Here is a 20,587-nt window from a genome sequence, read left to right on the forward strand (position 1 = left end):
CCCGTGATCCTGCCCCCCCCCCGCATTTTGGTCGACGCCACCCACACTATTCTTTCCACCATGCTCAATGTACTTAACGCATAAATCTCTTCAGGCGTAGTACCACCAAAATGGAAACAAGCAATGGTACAAGCACTTTTGAAGAAACCTAATCTGGACGCGACCAATCTTAGTAACTATCGTCCCATCTCTTTGCTCCCCTGGATGAGCAAAATCTTGGAGAAACACATTAATGGGCATCTAACTCTATTTCTCGAGAACAACCATCTACTGGATGTCACCCAGATGGGCTTCCGCCCTAAGCATGGGACAGAGACTGCCCTGCTAGCTGTAATGGAGGAAACCAGAGAGATCTTGGATCGAGGGGGATCGGTGGCAGTCATCCTCCTCGATCTAAGCGCCGCATTTGATACGGTTAACCATAAAATCCTACTGCATCGACTTTTTAGCCTGGGTGTATCAGGCAGGGCGCTAACCTGGCTCACATCCTTCTTGAGCGATAGATCTTTTCAAGTCTTTGAAGGAGACACAACCTCCTGTAGCAAATCTCTAGGATGCGGAGTCCCACAGGGCTCATCTTTAAGCCCGACGTTGTTTAACGTTTATATGAGACCACTGGCCGAGATCGTCCGCCATTATGGTATTTAGATCATTACCTATGCGGACGATGCTCAGTTGGTGGTCTCTCTCACTCAGGGAAACGACACTCTAGCAAAGACTGACCTAGCAGGATGTTTAGAGGAAGTAAAGAACTGGATGACTATGTCTTGTCTCAAGCTCAATGGAGAAAAAACTGAGCTAATGCTCCTCGGCCGCTCTGCTCCAGGTACAATTGACTCTATATGGCCCTCTTGCCTGGGTCAGCCACCAGACCCCAAAGACACTATAAAAAGTCTCGGGGTATGGTTGGATAAGTCCCTGACATTTGACAGCCAGGCCACCAAGCTGTCGGCCACCTGCTTTGGCCTTCTCAGACTCATTAAAAAGATTTTGCCCCTCCTGCCTTTTGAAGCCAAACAAATCGTGATTCAAGGCCTGATTCAATCTCGCCTCGATTTTGGCAACGCCCTGTATTTGGGGGTTCCAGACTACACCCTTCAGAAACTCCAGATAATTCAAAACTGCGATGCACGCACACTGCTCCAGCTTCCCCGTAGACTCTCAGCCAAGCCTGGACTAAGGAGCCTTCACTGGCTCCCTGTCAGAGAGAGAGTTAACTTTAAATCCATGTGTATTGCGCAACAGTCCTTTTGGAAAACAGGCCCAGTGATTAACCATTCTTTAATCATCCGAGTAAACAGCTACGCTCTTCTCACTCCTTTCTTGCTACAGTCCCTAAAATAAGGAAATCAAGAGCAGGAGGCTGGTTATTCTCCTATAACGTGGCTAAGATGTGGAATTCCCTCCCTCTCCATTTGAGGTCCAACCCTAATCTGTCTTCATTTCGAAAACAATTAAAAACTTTTTTGTTTAACAGATAGAATTCTGCTTCCCTCGACTTTGGATCCTCCTTGGCCACACCTTCTTTCCTTCTTAGCGCTTGGACGCCTCAGGGCAGCAATTCTCACTTTATAAAACGCATTTTCATTTCATTTCATTTCATATACTGCTAACTCACCTAGCCCTTGTATAATGCTATTGCACATTAGAGATGGTATGATCTGTGCATATTTGGTACTCATTGGTTTGCAACTCATTTGACTCTAACTTTGGCTTTCTTTGGAAATCTACATTCACTGTTGCTTTGCTGATCTGAGCTGGTGGGCTAACACAGGTTTGTTTGGAGATAGTTACCCTGCCATTTGAATGTAGAGGTTTCTCGGTTCCTTCCCAGCAGTATACTTCTGTGTAGCTCACTTTTCCATCTTTTGGTTTCATCCTCCTTCCGAGGTGCCCCATCTCGTGGTTCAATGTGATATGGTAGAGAAAGGTATTCTCTGGACTGTTCTGGCAACTCGTACAATATGTCAATGGTTGGCATGAATATGGCTGCGGTGTCAAAGTTGGCTTGGTACATGCTAATTAAAATTCTAGCCTTTGGGCATTTACACTACCCTGTTGGCTAATCGTTCCCTCTCTTGAAGTTAGAGGATAGTCCAGGAAGCCTTGAGAAGGGTTGGCAAGACTGGTGTTGGACATCTTTACAATGAGGAAGGTTTCCCACATCTCACACTATTTGGGAAGAGGTCCTGGGCAGGCCTATTAAAGAAAATGTTGGGAATACTGTCAAAGAAAATCTGGAACTGTGATCATACAATGTCGATACAAACTCTTGCATTTTGAATTCTTGCACAGATTGTATTATACACCAGTGTTTTTTCTTAAACTGGATCTGTACCATAGCCCAATATGTTATGGATTCAAGAATCCAACTGCTGATTGTATGCATCTTTCCTGGACGTGTCCAGAGGTGCAGGTGTATAGGAAACCGGTCTTGTCCACACTGTCTTTTGATCTCCATAAGGCTCCCAAGGTAATTTGTTAAGCTATGTTTAAGAATACCAAAAGCTTTCGTTACTTCCTGCCAAAATACAAAAAGCTATGTCACGGCTGCATTGGCCAGCTCCCAAGTTGACAGATCGGATTCTGGAAATGCCAATTTATGATGAATGGACGGAGGTTAATGTTAATCTTCAACATGTTATGGCCCATCCCATGGACATGTGGGCCCATTTAAGAACACATTTGGCTTATATGAGGGGGATGCCCTAGTTGTTATCACATGTTAGTTCAATGTGATGCATGCTGTAGTTGTAAACCAGTTTGGTTCCAGGTCATCTGTGCTTTCCTCTGGATGCATTGATGTAATGTTTGTTGGGATAAGTATAAATACAGATTTTTTTTTAAACCTACTAAATCTAATATCAGTGTATCATTAGGGACAGGGTGGCACACTAAAGCTGATGCCCATCCAATCTGTGTACAGTGCAGCAGCACACTGCTGAGTGAGGCATGCGATTCTCAATTAATTTGATATCTCTATTGTGTGATGTTTGAATATTAAAAGTCTGCATCTCCCGAAGGATAAGCTGCACCTTAAAACCAGAAATGGTTGCCTTATGGCTCTGCTGTCTATTACATCTGATGTCCGATATCTTCAACTATATCTGTAATGTGAAGGCTGGCTTTGTTATTTGATGTCTGAACCTGTAAATCCTGCATGGCTTGATAGGTAGGTCTTCTGTCTTTTGTGAAAACCTTTACGTGATGGTCCCTGAGTAGTTTGCTCTGGACATCTAATGCCAGTAAGAGAGAAAATAAGGGAAGAGCTTCTCTTTCTGAAAACAAACCCTGTGATTATTGGTTCCAATGTGTGAAGGTGAGATGTGGCTCTGCTGTCTGAGTCTAGGATTATGAGTAACCAACGGGCTAGCTCTTCTGAGTAATGCCTTAGCCTCTATGTTACGTTTCATGTATCTTCAGGGCTTTCTGTGTATATGCATCTGAGTACTCTGATTTGGGGCAGAGGGGGTCGAGCCCCTTTTTAAAATTACGACTAAGATGAATGCGTATTATGTGCTCAACCCATATACTGAGCTACCGCACTGATAAGCGCCGAAGGGAATGAACACAGCACGAATTAATCTATTTTATATCACTTTTACTTTAGTTTTCGTTATCAATAGTGAATCCCTTTCTCAAATGTAGTAATTACTTATCTGCATCAACTTTTTCTGTGGTGAAAAATACCATGTCTCGTTTTCCAGCAGAAAAGTAAGTTGGTGAAACTCTTAACAGCTTGGCCAAAGGCTTAGACGTTTTTCCATAACTAATCTACAACTGGTGCTTCTCTGCTCTCATCTGGCTTCTTTAACCCTATGATGCCTGGACTCTAGGTCGCTCTCTTCTGTTAAAGAAAACAATCGCTATATCAATGTTTATTGTCCAGTCTTTCGATCACAAAAACACACCCTGAAGCCTGCGTCCTGCACATCCCATCTTGGGACACCAAAGAAGCTGCTAATTCTACACTCCTTGCAAAATATGCAAATGTATTAGGACTGCGAGTATACATATGCGGTACAGAAACACATATTTGGAAGGGGTTGTTTCACACCCTAGCCCTTGTAATACCTGGATCTGAAAATCCTCTCCAATGCCTTCAAGCTTCTTCTTGTGCTCGTAGATAGCTTCCTTCATGTCATACATCTCAGAGCAGCAAGCAATGGCGCAATCCACCTGGTCAGCAGAAAGAGGTAAGACATTTAGCAAGAGATTTCTCACCTCACCTCCTTTTGTAGCGAACACTGTAATGAATAACTTAATGTGAAAGCAAGAACGTGCTTAAATTGTGTTTAAAAAAAAGTGGTGTGTCTGGAAGTATTTGTTAGGAGTCCGCCGAAGCACTGGTAAATGATGGGCTGCAAAATCCTAAGGCTGTGCTGTCTCGATTTCAGTTTGAGCCATTTACTTTCATCAATTCCTGATCTCAATCTTCCATACATTTCCCAAACTTTTCCTGCTTTTTATTTTCCACTCTTATCCCCTTTTGTGCATTTGTCTTTTGCTCTGGGTCAAAGCCTGATGATGAAAATTATTTTCTAGTGCTCCAAAATGAGTACCGGTGGCTACCACTTGCAACCACTGTCACACTGCTACCACCAACCATCATTAGAGACTGTAACCTGCTACCACACACTGCTACCACCAACCATCATCAGAGACTGCAACCACCGTCACAATGCTACCACCGACCATCATCAGAGACTGCAACCACCGTCACACTGCTACCACCAGCCATCATCAGAGAATGCAACCTGCAACCAGTCACACTGCTATCACCAACCATCATCAGAGACTGCAACCACCCTCACACAGCTACCACCAACCATCATCAGAGACTGCAACATGCAACCACCGTCACACTGCTACCACCAATCATCATCAGAGACTGCAACATGCAACCAGTCACACTGCTACCATCAATCATCATCAGAGACTGCAACATGCAACCAGTCACACTGCTACCACCAACCATCATCAGAGACTGCAACCTGCTACCACACACTGCTACCACAGACCATCATCAGAGACTGAAACCACCGTCACACTGCTACCACCAACCATCATCAGAGACTGCTACCACCGACCATCATTCGAGACTGCAACCTGCTACCACACACTGCTACCACCGACCATCATCAGAGACTGAAACCACCGTCACACTGCTACCACCAACCATCATCAGAGACTGCAACCACTGTCACACTGCTACCACCAACCATCATCAGTGACTACAACCACTGTCACACTGCTACCACCAACCATCATCAGACAGCAACCACTGTCACATTGCTACCACCAGCCATCATCAGAGAATGCAACCTGCAACCAGTCACACTGCTACCACCAACCATCATTAGAAACTGTAACCTGCTACCACACACTGCTACCACCGACCATCATCAGAGACTGCAACCCCGTCACACTGCTACCACCAACCATCATCAGAGACTGCAACCACTGTCACAATGCTACCACCGACCATCATCAGAGGCTGCAACCACCGTCACATTGCTACCACCAGCCATCATCAGAGAATGCAACCTGCAACCAGTCACACTGCTATCACCAACCATCATCAGAGACTGCAACCACCCTCACACAGCTACCACCAACCATAATCAGAGACTGCAACATGCAACCACCGTCACACTGCTACCACCAATCATCATCAGAGACTGCAACATGCAACCAGTCACACTGCTACCATCAATCATCATCAGAGACTGCAACATGCAACCAGTCACACTGCTACCACCAACCATCATCAGAGACTGCAACCTGCTACCACACACTGCTACCACAGACCATCATCAGAGACTGCAACCACCGTCACACTGCTACCACCAGCCATTATCAGAGAATGCAACCTGCAACCAGTCACACTGCAACCACCAACCATCATCAGAGACTGCAACCACCCTCACACTGCTACCACCAATCATCATCAGAGACTGCAACATGCAACCAGTCACACTGCTACCATCAATCATCATCAGAGACTGCAACATGCAACCAGTCACACTGCTACCACCAACCATCATCAGAGACTGCAACCTGCTACCACACACTGCTACCACCGACCATCATCAGAGACTGAAACCACCGTCACACTGCTACCACCAACCATCATCAGAGACTGCAACCACCGTCACACTGCTACCACCGACCATCATCAGAGACTGCAACCACCGTCACACTGCTACCACCAGCCATCATCAGAGAATGCAACCTGCAACCAGTCACACTGCTACCACCAACCATCATCAGAGACTGCAACCACCCTCACACAGCTACCACCAACCATCATCAGAGACTGCAACCTGCAACCACCGTCACGCTGCTACCACCAATCATCATCAGAGACTGCAACATGCAACCAGTCAGACTGCTACCATCAATCATCATCAGAGACTGCAACATGCAACCAGTCACACTGCTACCACCAACCATCATCAGAGACTGCAACCTGCTACCACACACTGCTACCACCGACCATCATCAGTGACTGAAACCACAGTCACACTGCTACCACCAACCATCATCAGAGACTGCAACCAGCGTCACACTGCTACCACCGACCATCATTAGAGACTGCAACCTGCTACCACACACTGCTACCACCGACCATCATCAGAGACTGAAACCACCGTCACACTGCTACCACCAACCATCATCAGAGACTGCAACCACCGTCACACTGCTACCACTGACCATCATCAGGGACTGCAACCACCGTCACACTGCTACCACCAACCATCATCAGTGACTACAACCACTGTCACACTGCTACCACCAACCATCATCAGACAGCAACCACTGTCACACTGCTACCACCAACCATCATCAGAGACTGAAACCACCGTCACACTGCTACCACCAACCATCATCAGAGACTGCAACCACCGTCACACTGCTACCACCGACCATCATCAGGGACTGCAACCACCGTCACACTGCTACCACCAACCATCATCAGTGACTACAACCACTGTCACACTGCTACCACCAACCATCATCAGACAGCAACCACTGTCACACTGCTACCACCAACCATCATCAGAGACTGCAACCAGCGTCACACTGCTACCACCGACCATCATTAGAGACTGCAACCTGCTACCACACACTGCTACCACCGACCATCATCAGAGACTGAAACCACCGTCACACTGCTACCACCAACCATCATCAGAGACTGCAACCACCGTCACACTGCTACCACCGACCATCATCAGGGACTGCAACCACCGTCACACTGCTACCACCAACCATCATCAGAGACTGCAACCACCCTCACACAGCTACCACCAATCATCATCAGAGACTGCAACATGCAACCAATCACACTGCTACCACCAACCATCATCAGAGACTGAAACCACTCTCACACAGCTACCACCAACCATCATCAGAGACTGCAACCTGCAACCACCGTCACACTGCTACCACCAACTATCATCAGAGACTGCAACCACTGTCACGCTGCTACCACCAATCATCATCAGAGGCTGCAACCACCGTCACACTGCTACCCCCAACCATCATCAGAGGCTGCAACCACCGTCACACTGTTACCACCAACCATCATCAGAGACTGCAACCACCGTCACGCTGCTACCACCAACCATCATCAGAGGCTGAAACCACCGTCACGCTGCTACCACCAACCATCATCAGAGGCTGCAACCACCGTCACACTGCTACCACCAACCATCATCAGAGGCTGCTACCACCGTCACACTGCTACCACCAACCATCATCAGAGGCTGCAACCACTGTCACACTGCTACCACCAAGCATCATCAGAGGCTGCAACCTGTAACCACCGTCACACTGCTACCACCAACCATCATCAGAGACTGCAACCACTGTCACGCTGCAACCACCAACCATCATCAGAGGATGCAACCACCGTCACACTGCTACCACCAACCATCATCAGAGGCTGCAACCACCGTCACACTGCTACCACCAACCATCATCAGAGACTGCAACCACTATCACACTTCTACCACCAACCATCACCATGACTACAACCATTGCCACACTGCTACCACCAACCATCATCAGAGACTGCAACCACCGTCACGCTGCTACCACCAACCATCATCAGAGGCTGCAACCACCGTCACACTGCTACCACCAACCATCAGAGACTGCAACCTGCAACCACCCTCACACTGCTACCACCAACCATCATCAGAGACTGCAACCTGTAACCACTGTCACACTACTACCACCAACCATCATTAGAGGCTGCAACCACCGTCACACTGCTACCCCAACCATCATCAGAGACTGCAACCACTGTCAAACTTCTACCACCAACCATCATCAGTGACTACAACCACTGTCACACTGCTACCACCAACCATCATCAGACAGCAACCACTGTCCCACTGTTACCACCATCATCAGAGACTGCAACCTGCAACCACACTCACAGTGCTACCACCAACCATCATCCGACTGCAACCTGTAACCACCGTCACACTGCTACCACCAACCATCATCAGAGACTGCAACCTGCACCCACAGTCACACTGCTACCACCAACCATCATCAGAGACCGCAACCACCGTCACACTGCTACCACCAACCATCATCAGAGACTGCAACCTGTAACCACTGTCACACTGCTACCACCAACCATCATCAGAGACTGCAACCACTGTCACACTGCTACCATCATCAGAGGCTGCAACCACGGTCACACTGCTACCACCAAGCATCATCAGAGGCTGCAACCTGTAACCACAGTCACACTGCTACCACCAACCATCATCAGAGACTGCAACCTGCAACCAGTCACACTGCTACCACCAACCATCGTCAGACTGCAACTTGCACCCACAGTCACACTGCTACCACCAACCATCATCGGAGACTCCAACCACATTCACACTGCTACCACGAACCATCATCAGAGACTGCAACCTGTAACCACTGACACACTGCTACCACCAACCATCATCAGAGATTGCAACCTGCACCCACAGTCACACTGCTACCACCAAACATCATCAGAGACTGTAACCACCGTCACACTGCTACCACCAACCATCATCAGAGACTACAACCTGTAACCACCGTCATACTGCTACCACCAACCATCATCAGAGACTGCAACCTGCACCCACAGTCACACTGCTACCACCAACCATCATCAGAGACTGCAACCACTGTCCCGCTGCTACCACCAACCATCATCAGAGGCTGTAACCACGGTCACACTGCTACCACCAAGCATCATCAGAGGCTGCAACCTGTAACCACCGTAACACTGCTACCACCAACCATCATCAGAGACTGCAACCACTGTCACGCTGCAACCACCAACCATCATCAGAGGCTGCAACCACCATCACACTGCTACCACCAACCATCATCAGAGGCTGCAACCACCGTCACACTGCTACCACCAACCATAATCATGACTACAACCATTGCCACACTGCTACCACCAACCATCATCAGAGGTTGCAACCATTGTCACACTGCTAACATCAACCATCATCAGAGACTGCAACCACTGTCACGCTGCTACCACCAACCATCATCAGAGGCTGCAACCACCGTCACACTGCTACCACCAACCACCAGAGACTGCAACCTGCAACCACCCTCACACTGCTACCACTAACCATCATCAGAGACTGCAACCTGTAACCACCATCACACTGCTACCACCAACCATCATCAGAGGCTGCAACCACAGTCACACTGCTACCCCCAACCATCATCAGAGACTGCAACCACTGTCACACTGCTACCACCAACCATCATCAGACAGCAACCACTGTCCCACTGTTACCACCGACCCTCATCAGAGACTGCAAGCTGCAACCACCGTCACACTGCTACCACCGACCATTATCATTGGAAAAGGGAGAAATTAATTGGCTTTCGAGCTCACATTTTTCGGATTCTTGGGATAGTTTGAGGTTTCACAATCCATCGAGCCTTTATGTATTTTGGCATTCAAGTTCACAATTGAAGGGCCACGCTACCTAAAATACAGGTCACTCTCTCTCATTGAAACAATCATTTGGAAAAGAAGCCACATCATGATAAATACCAATATACATATTTAATTTCTGATCAATGCATTTAGCGATTTCAGCACTCAACTTTGTCGAATGAAAACATCTGTTCATAAATGAAGTTTCCCTGTATCCAGTGTGTGTATGGAAATCCCATCATTGTTGCTGAAAACATACATAGAGAAAGGTTTAAATTATGTACATCGATTTTCCCTTGCTCGGCTGCGGCGTGGCACAACCCACAAAGGAAAAGCACATTCCAAGGATCATATGGAGTTTTCATTTCAATTACACTTAAGCTCGCTCACGTTTCTCAGAGACTCCAGACATCTGAGTGGTTGCTAACCTCAAAGAATGGCTTCATTACCATCATTTCTCGAACCTCTGTCAGAGGGCATAATTCAGGCCCTGCAGCACTCGCGGTGCAGGAGGGCCACAACCCTTCAAGGGGGCACTGATTCAGCCAAATAGCAAAGAATATCTCTAAGATACATGAGAGGTGGGGACCCTTTATCATATTCTACAGGGGATCTCCGCCATTTTGTTTTATGCCACTATTCTCTGCGGGTGATCAGCAGGACCAATTGAATCACTTGAATCTCAGCCAGTGAATCAATGTGTTGTGTGAACTGAAAAAAAAGTTTGACTTAGGACGGTCCCCTACAAAACCGCTTTGCTACAGCTGACCTACAGTATTAGAAATTCTAAAGCACTGTTTTTTGGGAGTTTCCACTACCATGTTCTAAAAAGTAAGTGGTTAAAATGTCAGTGGCTTGCACGGAATAAATCATAAAGGGTATTTTTTTGCCTGTGAACTGTTACAGAAAGGAAAAGTTGTGCCAAATGTGGTTTTAAACATTGATTAATTTGAAGTTACATTTTCTCTTCTTTTTACTTTCTAGATTATTGCAATTTATTTTAATATACATAGAATCTACAGAAAAGGCATTTAACCACAATCGGAACACAAGGGGTTTAATCCACGCAGTGAGATACACTTTAATTGAATAGGCCCCTACGAGTGTAATGGTGAACTGAAAAATAATTGTAAAAAAAACACACAATATTGTTAAGACTGTCCTTGGTATGTAGAACTGTGGGCTATACCAGATTGTTTTCATGAGTGATTGTCCAAATTCAGTGCTACATATAAATACAGATGTAAGCACTTACCTCCTCCACTACCTTCTGGCCATTGGGTACCATATCAATGAACCTCTGGACAACCTGGAAACGCTTCTGTGGCACAGAGTTATGAATAGTGTTCGTTCTGTGACAAAGATAAAATCTATTATTGTAAATGTATAAATCATGTTACTTCCATACTACTCTATTAATTCACGTCACTGCAAACATTAAAATATTTAACAAGTAGTGATCATCAGCATGGCATCAACATCGGCAGACAAAAATTGACAGCTGCGGTTGCCCTAATAAATTTACAGTGGCACTATCAGTTCAGCCATAATAATGAAGTCTCCTCCGTTTGAAAGGTACGAGAATGGCTATGGAGATTAGAGCCGGGGCTGCTAGAATAATGCGACAGAGGATTACCAAATTATGTGGTAGGGGTGGACTAACTACTGCAGAAAGAAAATACAAATTAAGCAACATTATGCAGCCCATTCTGTGGCAGTATTATTTCACCATTTGGTCATTTCAACACACATTAAAGGAGTCTGAGCAGATATGTCCCTTCATGTGTACCAGTTTAACATCTGCATTGACCAACTGAAAAGGGACCAGCTAACTTATCCCTGGGATCCGCCATGGAGCAGCACCAAGTGTTGCACGTTTTTTTATTAGTAACTTTGTGACTATTATCAGTTAGGGTCAATATTTTTTGTAGATATATGCAAATTATGCAACAGATAATAAGTATATTATGTGGCAACTTTGGTGATCCATAAATATGTGGAAAAAGGCAAAGAGTGCAATCTCTTTATACCAATGGCTCTGACTGTGATCTATAGATCTCCTAAGACACATTTTATCAAAGGCGTCCTCATGTCGCATGGTGCCATGAAGTGGTCCTACTTCCATTTTGTTGAAAAAAGAATCTACCTATGTACATCTTTCTGAATTTACAAGCACCAATAATCTTCTAATATTATACTAGCTATAAAGTAGCTCTGATTTCAGATAATGTGGTTGAGTGGGGACGTCCACAGATCGCAGCACAATTCAAAAAATTAATCTATTTCAGAAATTTAGACTCAATTTGGGACATAAATAGGAGGTGGAACAAGGGGTGCAGAAGCTAATGCAACACCCTGTGTCTCGCTGCCTGTAAAATCTGGATTTTTATGGCTAATTTTTTGTGTATTTTTAATTATAACTTTCACCTCCACAGTCTAAAATGTCTTGTCTTGCCCTGTCAAATATACAAACTCAATATCAGAGTTGCTGGGTATTGCTTTGCTATTGATAAACTCAGGATTCTGTTTTTTAAGACCATTCTTTGATTCGGTCAAGAAACACTTTGATGACTTGCAATAATCTTATAAGGCTTACTAAACCATATGCTATCCTGCATATGACCTGGCGATCACTCTGGTATGCAGAAAACTAACAATATGACTGTTTTTTGTTTTTATGTACAGTCCCATAACGCAAAGTCTCGTAGGTGATATGCACCTGGGAAAAGCAAGGCCCTCACTACCATGACAGCGCCGGTGTAAGATAATGTGTAGGCCCAGGATGAAAGTGTGACTACACAAGAGCTTCCCCTGTTTAGCTTTGTTAATGTTAATGTTAATGTTTAAAGGGAATTTATTGAGCGCACCGCCACCATGAGTTTCCTGGCGCTGATTGGACACTGAGGCTGTGCAAGAGGGACTTAGCGGGGGTGTGAAAAGAGCAAAGTTTTTAAGGATTTCCTAAATGATAAGAGAGAACACGAGGTCTTAAGTGAGAGTGGAAGAGAGTTCCACAGCTTGGGAGCCAGGTGAGTGAAGCTGCGGCCACCTAGTTTGGTGAGTTTGAAACGGGGGGTGACCAGAAGCTGAAGGTGGGTAGACCTCAAAGTGCGGGGGGGACATTAGGGGGTGATCAAGGACTTCAAGAAAGCGGGGGAGGGGCCAGTCAAGGCTATAAAGACCAGGCAACAAACCTTGAAGGCTATTCTTTCGCTGACTGGTAGCCAGTGTAATTGATGTAGTAAAGGTTTGGCCGACTGCCATCTTGGAATTTTGAATGCCAGTCTGGCGGCCTGGTTTTGGACAATCTGTAGCCTAGACAGCAGGGATTTGGGAAGGCCATGGTACAGGGAATTAGAGAAGTCCAAACAAGACATCACCAGTGCTACTAGGACTTGTAACAAAGCTTCAGGAGTCAAGAGGTGGGCGACTTTCCGTATCCTGTGTAGCTGGAACATGCAGGAAGATGTTACGGCGCTCACCTGGGCCTTGAGAGTGAGCTCAGAGTCAATAATGACCCCAAGGCTCTTTACACAGCCAGCAGGAAGAGGCGGTGGACCAAGCTCATTTGGCCAATACTGGGGGCCCCAGTGGGAGGCGCTCCTCCCAGGAAGGAGGAGCTCAGTTTTCCCGGGGTTGAGCTTTAATTGATTTTGATTCATCCAATGCTGGATGTGTGTCATGACCGCCTGAAAGTTGGTGATGGCGTCAGGGGAAGTGAGGGGGAAAATAATTTGTAGGTTGTCAGCGTAATTGAACACGGAGACGTCCCATCTACCCAGGGAGTGAATAAGAGGTTGAAGATACAAATTAAAAAGGAGGGGGGACAAAGATGATCCTTGGGGGACACCGCAGAGCGAAGGAGCGCTGGTGGCGCTGAAAGGGCCCAAGCTGACTGCTTGAGATCTTCCCTCTAGGAAAGACTTGACCCAGGACAAGGCAGGCCCACGGACTCCGGCTGACTCGACACGGTGGAGTAGGATGTTATGATCCACCGTGTCGAATGCCGCCGACAGATCCAGTAGGACCAGTGCCTGAGAAAGTCCTCTGTCGGCATTGCCTCTGAGGTTGTCCAACACGGCAAGAATCACAGCCTCGGTGGAATGGGCTGGTCTAAAGCCGGCCTGGTTTATTTCCAGGAAGTTGGACTCCTCGATGAACTGCGAGAGGCAAGCAGTAACGTTTGCCTCCAAGATTTTAGACAGGCAAGGCAAGAGGGAGATGGGCCGATAATTGGCGAGGACCACTGGGTCCGTGCCAGGTTTTTTTAACAAAGGCACCAGTAAGGCCTCCTTAAACGACCTGGGGACTGTGCCGGAGCTGAGGGAGGTGTTGAGTAAGGGTAAAATGCAGTGCGGTAAAGTGTGACAGATGTCGCGAAGCACTGAAGGAGGGCAGCAATCCTTGGGGGAGCCGGATTTCACTCGCGTAGCCAGCTTGGCTAGGGAGTCGGAGTCAAGTATAGGGAAACAAGTCAGGATGGAGGTATTAATAGGGGAGGCTGCAACTATAGCTGAGAGAGGGGAATGAGGGATGGAGTTTTTGATTGCCAAGATCTTATCAATAAAGAAGGTGTTTAAGGCATTACATGACTCTGCCAGGTTCGGGAGTGTCCTGGCGTCTGATGTTAATTCGCCGAGGATCTTAAATATCTCTTTTGATTTATTAGGAGCTGTTAGCATTCTCTCGGAGACAAAAGCAGACTTAGTTGTAGTGATAGCTTTTTTATATTCTTTACGTGCGAGCACGTACGCCTCCCTGTCGGTACTGAGATAATTACGCCTCCACCTACGCTCCAATTGGCGCAGCTCAAGGTGTTGTAATTTCAAAGCTGAGTTGAACCATTTGTGGGATTTGCTATGGCGGGAGCAAGGGAACCGGGACAGGGGAGCGAATTGGTCGCTATCCGTCGTGAGCCAGTGAGCGATATTGGCGTCCAATGCGTTGACACCTGGAGTGTTGCTGGGTAAGGGCTGGGTCTCCGCGAGAAAAGAAAGGTAGGCAGAGGAATCAAGAGCATTCCATTTCCGAGCGACCCCACCCTCCAGAGGAGGAAGCCTAACCATGCCCTTTACAGAGATAGAGGACTCGATCAGCGAGTGGTCGGACCAGACGCAGGGGGAGATGATCGGGCAAGAGAGCGATACCCCCTGCGTCCAGATGTGATCCAGAATGTGACCCCCGGTGTGAGTAGGGGTGGTGACGTGCTGAGTCAGATTTAGGCTGAGGAGTGCCTCAAACAATTCGGTGGTGTGAGGACCGGCATCAGCATGATTAAACCAGTAATTAAAATCGCCAAACATGGCAATGCGAGCGGAAGAAGTTATCAGGGCGGCGAGCTGTTCGCTAAGGGCAGCGGGGAACAAGGGCATGGGGGTGGGGGGGCGGTACAAGACGATGAGGGTCAAAGCTCCAGCTTCCGTTGCCAGGCTGATGACAAGGTTCTCAACCTCGGGAGGCATAGCGAGGAAGACGCAATGAATGTAAGATCTTTACGTATGATTGCCGCGACACCTCCGCCTCGACGAGCTGTAAGCCGGTTGGCATTCAGCATGTAGTAGTTAGGTGGCAAGGCAGCCAAGATGTCAGGGAGGGAGAGATCAGACAGCCAGGTCTCGGTGAGCAATGTGCAGTGTAAAATCATGGAAAATCCACTCCCTCTCCATCAACCCCTTTGCTTCTTCAAAATATGCCCGGTAGCCATAGATCCGTATTATGCTCTGGTGCAATCTGTTACTTTAGTGTCCATACAAATATAACGTTAGAAGCAAATCTCAGCATGAGACGATCACTGGACGTTTTGTGTACATCAAACTTTCTCAGCTCTCTTACAGAAACAGTGCTATATTTCAGACACATTACAAGTATCACATAAGAATATCTTTTTTAATAAAACATACTTTTAGCTTCAAAGTTAGACTGGAGAAAAATAAGGCATATCAAAAAAATATGTAGTGCTTCTTTAATGAAAATAAAAGAGTGCTGATAAAAAGAAAAGAATGTTGACCACTGTGTTTTCTGGAAATAGTTTACCATTTTGGAAGGGACAGCTACAGTGAAAAGGTAAATATTTACAAAAGAATGGACCGCTATTTAGCCGCCTCACATGTAATGACCACAAGCTGTAAAATATACCTACCACAGTTACAAATGAGTTAATGACAATGCCTACTGGGAAAGTAACAAATTAATGGCAAAAAAGTGGATTTAGATGCTTATAGTCAACATTTCCATACAAGGAACCTACATGGGCAATGGTTTGACCTCTATCAAAACAAAGTGGCACTGACATAGTTTATAACAGTGCAGAGACACTTGAGCTTGTGTATCTTAAACTTCAACAGGCATCTGCCTACTGAAGAGACTCTCCAGTCCAGCGTCTTGACTTACCACTGGCAAGAGTGTTTATCGCTATCTGTTTTGAAGATCTGTCTCTATAACGGACTTGGGTTTCATGCTCCTCACAATGAGTCAGGACACACTGATAGATCATGTTATCTACAATTGGATATACACACAACGATGTAAAAGACTAAAAAAAAAAGATCTGAGAGGAACCCTTTAAACCCATCTAGGAAACCATGCAGAAGAAACTAAGGAGGCCCATGCCATAACCCTAAATCAAGGGAAAGACTGCAGCCAGATACAGTCTTTTGACTAATGGAATAAGCCATAATTATCCTGAACCTAAGGATTATCAGTGAAATAAGAGGAAATCTTGACTGCATAGTGAACTAAATTTTAAGGAAGTGAAGTACTCCACAAGATGAATTTCTACGAAAATGTAAGATAAATTGTAAAGTGTACAATACTGTTCTTAATCTAAAGCCTGTCCTGAAGAAGGTGTTGTCAACCAGTTTTAGTCCACATAAACACCGCGTCGACAACTGTTTTGTATTGCATTGTTTTCCCCAGAAATCTTTTAACGAATTTCTTTATGTATATTTTTACCTAGGAGACTTGTTGCTAGATGTACAAGTTGCACACAATCGTCTACCGTTATATATGGAGTAGTGAATAAAACTGGTTCATTAACTAGGAATAATGTGCTAAATTAGAATTGTTGTGGATCACTACACACATGGGAGATAATCTATTATAACATTATCTGTGGTCTCTTTTGTAAAAAGATTTTATGAACGGTTTTGACTAATATATTCTTAACGCTGTATATATAAAATAATTTTTACAATAAAGGAGGAGATATTTTTTCTAAAAAATAAGGCTTATAGTTTGACTGTACTGTGTGAATAGTATGTTGTAGTGGCAGTTAATAAAAACAATAACACAGGGATCAATACTTTGTAACACGCAGTGATGTATCCAGCATGGCAGAATAAAGACAACTAAACAAATCTCCTCTCTGACCTTGTGGTGGTTTATTTCGGGTGCGCAGCCAATTAGATCATTAAATGTTGTAGAAAGTTTTGTGGTTTAGGTTATGGGCCTTTTGGGCTTGATCATTAAAGGTCAGTGACAAATATGGAGGAGAATTATACATTTCTAAGAGCTTTTGGCCAATAACATTGGTCAAACCCCTGCATGATTAAAAAATTACATGGGGAATGGAAGGTGTTTTGTTAATTTAGCAGCTGTTGGGACAGAAAAGTCTTCTACTTGGTAAAGACGCGTACAACTGCCCTGAGTCCCACAGTATTGTGTGGATCCCTCATGGTTATTTTGTTAGTCATAGGCAAACATGGATCATGCATGTGCACTATGACAAAGGCCTGTCTCATGGACTGCGGTCTTGTTGGACCGGTAGGGGCACCGAAAGTGCTACCATCATAGTGCCTTCACCAGGTGTTAGACAGCTGAAGCGTGGTGGTGGCAGCATATCTTGTGATGATTACTAGTAATGACCAGGTCCTTTTTACCCTGTGTCATTGGAGTGAGACCTACAGGCTCACTCACCTTTTTAAATGTCCTGCTCAGTATGTTTAACTCACTCTTGGTCTACATCAGTTGTGGAGAAGCGTGGCTCAATGGTTAGAGCGGCAGACCCTGATGCCGACATCTGGCCCAGGACCAGGGTTCAATTCCCGCCTTGGCGGCTCTTGGACTCAATCTCCCCGGACCTGATAATTCTCGCCTCGGTGCCTAGTCTAATCATGGGTCCCACTCTGTGACTCTGGGCAATAGCTTGCTTAATCTCCACAACTGCCCCAGCAGCGCTTGGATGCCTGGCTTCACCTTGGGGGTGCCCATGAGTGGACATCTCACAGGAAAGCCAGGAAGGGTTCCACAGCGGTATGAATACAGCGATACGAGACCTCTGGGTAGAAGGCGCTATATAAATACAAACACATTTACATGCACAAGTGTGTGAGCAGTGAAAACGTGCTGAGTGCATGTGAGCACACAAGAAATATACTACCCAGAGGGTCCAGTGTGGAACAGTGTGCACATGCTAAATGTGTGTGCTCTGACAAATGGTGGTTTAGGTGACACACTCTAGTGCAGTACAGCAAAACTTTAGTATTGAACAGTGTGCGCAGACTCAGTGCATGGGCTGCACGTGGAAATGCTGGTAGTATACATGGATCATAGTCAAAACAATACTAGACAGTAGTGTGCGCTGTGAATGTATGCTAAGTTCAGAAATGCCTGCACTGCTAAATTACAAGGAGGACCTTGGGTTCCATTTTGGGAAGCCCAGGTCTGCCTGGGGGAAAACATGATGAGTAGAGGAATCTCCCCTAGACATAATAGTATATTGCTGCATCCCTGTAAGCTTGGTGTGAAAAGCACTGTATGAGGGAGATTCCAGCTCTCCCTGTGCATTTCAAAGAGCTCTTTGATTGAGGAAGAGGGAGATGAGGCTGATAAGCAAATCATAATGGGTAGGGTTGAGGTCCAGGATTAATCTTTGATGCACAGATCACTGTTGTTGACTTCCAAGAGTGAACTCTGGTCACTCCCATTAAACTTTTTGTTGGTTAATCAGCTTCATAGTTCCGCCTGCTGGGACACACCGAACCCAAACATGAAACTTCAAAGGTTTAGGTCCTAAATCACATTTTGTGTCTGGAAAAGAACTGTAAGTAGGATAGTCTGAGACCCCATACTTTGTCATCTGTCAGGCAGCTAGCCGGGCTGAATGAGATGGAGAAGCTCTACAAGACTTCTGCCTGTGACCAAAACTAGAGGCCTAGCCTGCGAGTTTTCCTGCTGGATGAGAGGACATCACATAGGGAAACCAAGATCCCCTGCCCAGGAGTCTGGAGCTCCAGTACTTGCCTGCTCACCAAGACCGGGGTGCCATGTGGGAGAGGAGAGTGTTGGAGAGAGCAAGATCCAGAGAGGAGACCATACGTGTGGGACTCCTGAGCAAGGTGTGAGGAGCTGTGCCGCATCGATCGGGCCATTCCCCATGTGCAACGTTGTGGAAGTTGGTGACACACTATGCCAGGAGGGTCCGCCATGTGCTGAGAGACTCTGTTGTATCAATTGCGCCGTCACCCATGGGTGGAGAAGTTGTTGTGGCCCTGTATGCCATGAGGGCCCGCAATACAGGCAATCTGAGGCCAGCATAACTGGACAATGAAGTTCATTGACCCCACATGCCATCGAGGGGCCACTCGAAGTGATGTGGCTGGAGGTTGTCACCTGTGAGCCAAATTGTTGCTGCAACCAAGACGAGGGAGGCACTGTATACAAGGAGATCCAAGGACCCAGGAGACACAGTTGGAGCCCCACAAGAGCGAGGAGACTTCCTTCTATTCCTGAGCAAGGAAGAACAGACTTACTACATGTGGCTGGAGCCACAGCAACTCCGATCGTCAGGTAGCTGCCAGGAGCTGCACGTATGAACGCGTGCAGTTTGACTTTGCCTATCTGGGCCAGGAACGCTGCCAGAGTGTGTACCGCCGGATGTACATTGTTACAACACAGGTTTTTCAGTGCAAGTCGTTACAACGGCTTGCGTTGGGGGTGCTGGATAGTGAATAGTTTAATTTACTATTCCAACTCCAGTCCCCGTGGATAGTAGGGAAGGTGTTGGATAGTAAATTAAACTATTACCTATCCTACAGCGCCCCCAGCGCAATTTGTTGTAATGACTTGCACTGAAAAACCTGCGTTGTAAAGGCACTGCGTGGTAAAAGTTGCGTCGTAAAGGATGTTTCCCGTACCGTCAGAGCGGGTAAGCTGTGAACTGGGACTACCAAGCCCCACAGGATATACTGCCTTTGGATTTTGCAACCATACTTGACTCTAAGTGAATACACCTCATTGATTAAGTCTAAGAGAGGAAAACCCATTGAACAGGGCCTAGTAGTTGACTTGCCCTAGATGTTCCACATGTGAGTGGGGAATAACAACACACCTTTTACATGGGAACTTGGTAGCCCGAGGGGGCATGACAACTCAGTAGAGGCTCCTCTATTTGAGCGGAGGAGCGTCGTCGCCCAAGCCTCAGAGCTGAAAATAAAATGGTCAAAAAGTTTATTTATAACCTTTTTATTTTTCGGCACCCCATCCCAAACTAAGTGACAGGACAGGGCAGGGCTAGTGCTTCAGAGTAGCAATAGCAGGGAGGTATGCGGTTTAAAATGCACATGTCTTTTTGGCCGGCCGTCTTGGGACAGCCAGCCAGACATGCACATTTTAAAATTCTCT

At 46.2% G+C, this 20,587-nt stretch overlaps 1 protein-coding gene across 2 annotated transcripts in view; it reads right to left on the bottom strand.

Annotated features, from left to right (window-relative positions):
• PALD1 (phosphatase domain containing paladin 1) overlaps window positions 1-20,587 on the bottom strand; it is a 1,202,673-nt gene that overhangs the window by 544,229 nt on the left and 637,857 nt on the right. For both annotated transcript variants that reach the window (XM_086922256.1, XM_086922257.1), the window contains exons 9-10: window positions 11,223-11,319; window positions 4,075-4,179 (exon numbers count right to left, since the gene is read on the bottom strand). In XM_086922256.1, coding sequence (XP_086778382.1) covers window positions 4,075-4,179; window positions 11,223-11,319 — 202 coding nt within the window. The remainder of the gene's footprint in view (window positions 1-4,074; window positions 4,180-11,222; window positions 11,320-20,587) is intronic.

Source organism: Lissotriton vulgaris, chromosome 5 (assembly GCF_964263255.1).
Source record: "Lissotriton vulgaris chromosome 5, aLisVul1.2, whole genome shotgun sequence".
Classification (NCBI taxonomy): domain Eukaryota; kingdom Metazoa; phylum Chordata; class Amphibia; order Caudata; family Salamandridae; genus Lissotriton; species Lissotriton vulgaris.